General features: G+C 57.8%; 1 protein-coding gene across 1 annotated transcript in view; it reads right to left on the reverse strand.

Moving 5' to 3' along the window:
* The window catches only part of SMURF2 (SMAD specific E3 ubiquitin protein ligase 2), a 26,508-nt gene that overhangs the window by 9,493 nt on the left and 16,052 nt on the right, over positions 1–963 (reverse strand). The window contains exon 8 of the mRNA XM_018569270.1: positions 164–368. Coding sequence (XP_018424772.1) covers positions 164–368 — 205 coding nt within the window. The remainder of the gene's footprint in view (positions 1–163; positions 369–963) is intronic.

A 963-nucleotide genomic window follows, 5' to 3' on the forward strand; every position in this document is an offset into this window, starting at 1 on the left:
CCACCCCTCCCAGGCCTACACCCCCTCCCGTCCATACACCCCGCATGCTGCGCTCCTGATACCAGTGCACTTCCTGCACATAAGCGCTCCTGATACCAGTGCACTTCCTGTCGCTGGCGCTCCTGATACCAGTGGACTTCCTGCGCATAAGCGCTCCTGATACCAGTGCACTTCCTGTCCCTGGCGCTCCTGATACCAGTGCACTTCCTGTCCCTGGAGCTCCTGATACCAGTGCACTTCCTGTCCCTGGAGCTCCTGATACCAGTGCACTTCCTGTCCCTGGAGCTCCTGATACCAGTGCACTTCCTGTCCCTGGCGCTCCTGATACCAGTGCACTTCCTCTCCCTGGCGCTCCTGATACCAGTGCACTTCCTCTCCCTAGGCACTCCTGATACCAGCGCACTTCCTCTCCCTGGCGCTCCTGATACCAGTGCACTTCCTGTCCCTAGGCGCTCCTGATACCAGTGCACTTCCTCTCCCTAGGCACTCCTGATACCAGTGCACTTCCTGTACCTGGCGCTCCTGATACCAGTGCACTTCCTGTCCCTGGAGCTCCTGATACCAGTGCACTTCCTCTCCCTAGGCGCTCCTGATACCAGCGCACTTCCTGTCCCTAGGCGCTTCTGATACCAGCGCACTTCCTGTCCCTAGGCGCTCCTGATACCAGCGCACTTCCTGTACCTAAGCGCTCCTGATACCAGAGCACTTCCTGTACCTAAGCGCTCCTGATACCAGTGCACTTCCTGTCCCTAGGCACATTACTACGCGAGATCCTCGAATGAACTTGGTGCCATTTTCAGTGCAGGTCCCCTATAGGCAGTAACACGGCACATATCTCCATCAGTCTATAAGAACGGGTGACAACGCAGGATATCAGCTCCAGCGTACATGAACAGACCGACCCACAAGAAAGCTCATCAGACGAATGTCACCACCTACAGCGCCCCCCCCCCCCCCCCCGTG

This window comes from Nanorana parkeri, unplaced genomic scaffold, assembly GCF_000935625.1.
Source record: "Nanorana parkeri isolate BGI_ZX_2015 unplaced genomic scaffold, ASM93562v1 scaffold1316, whole genome shotgun sequence".
In the NCBI taxonomy this organism is placed as follows: Eukaryota; Metazoa; Chordata; class Amphibia; order Anura; family Dicroglossidae; genus Nanorana; species Nanorana parkeri.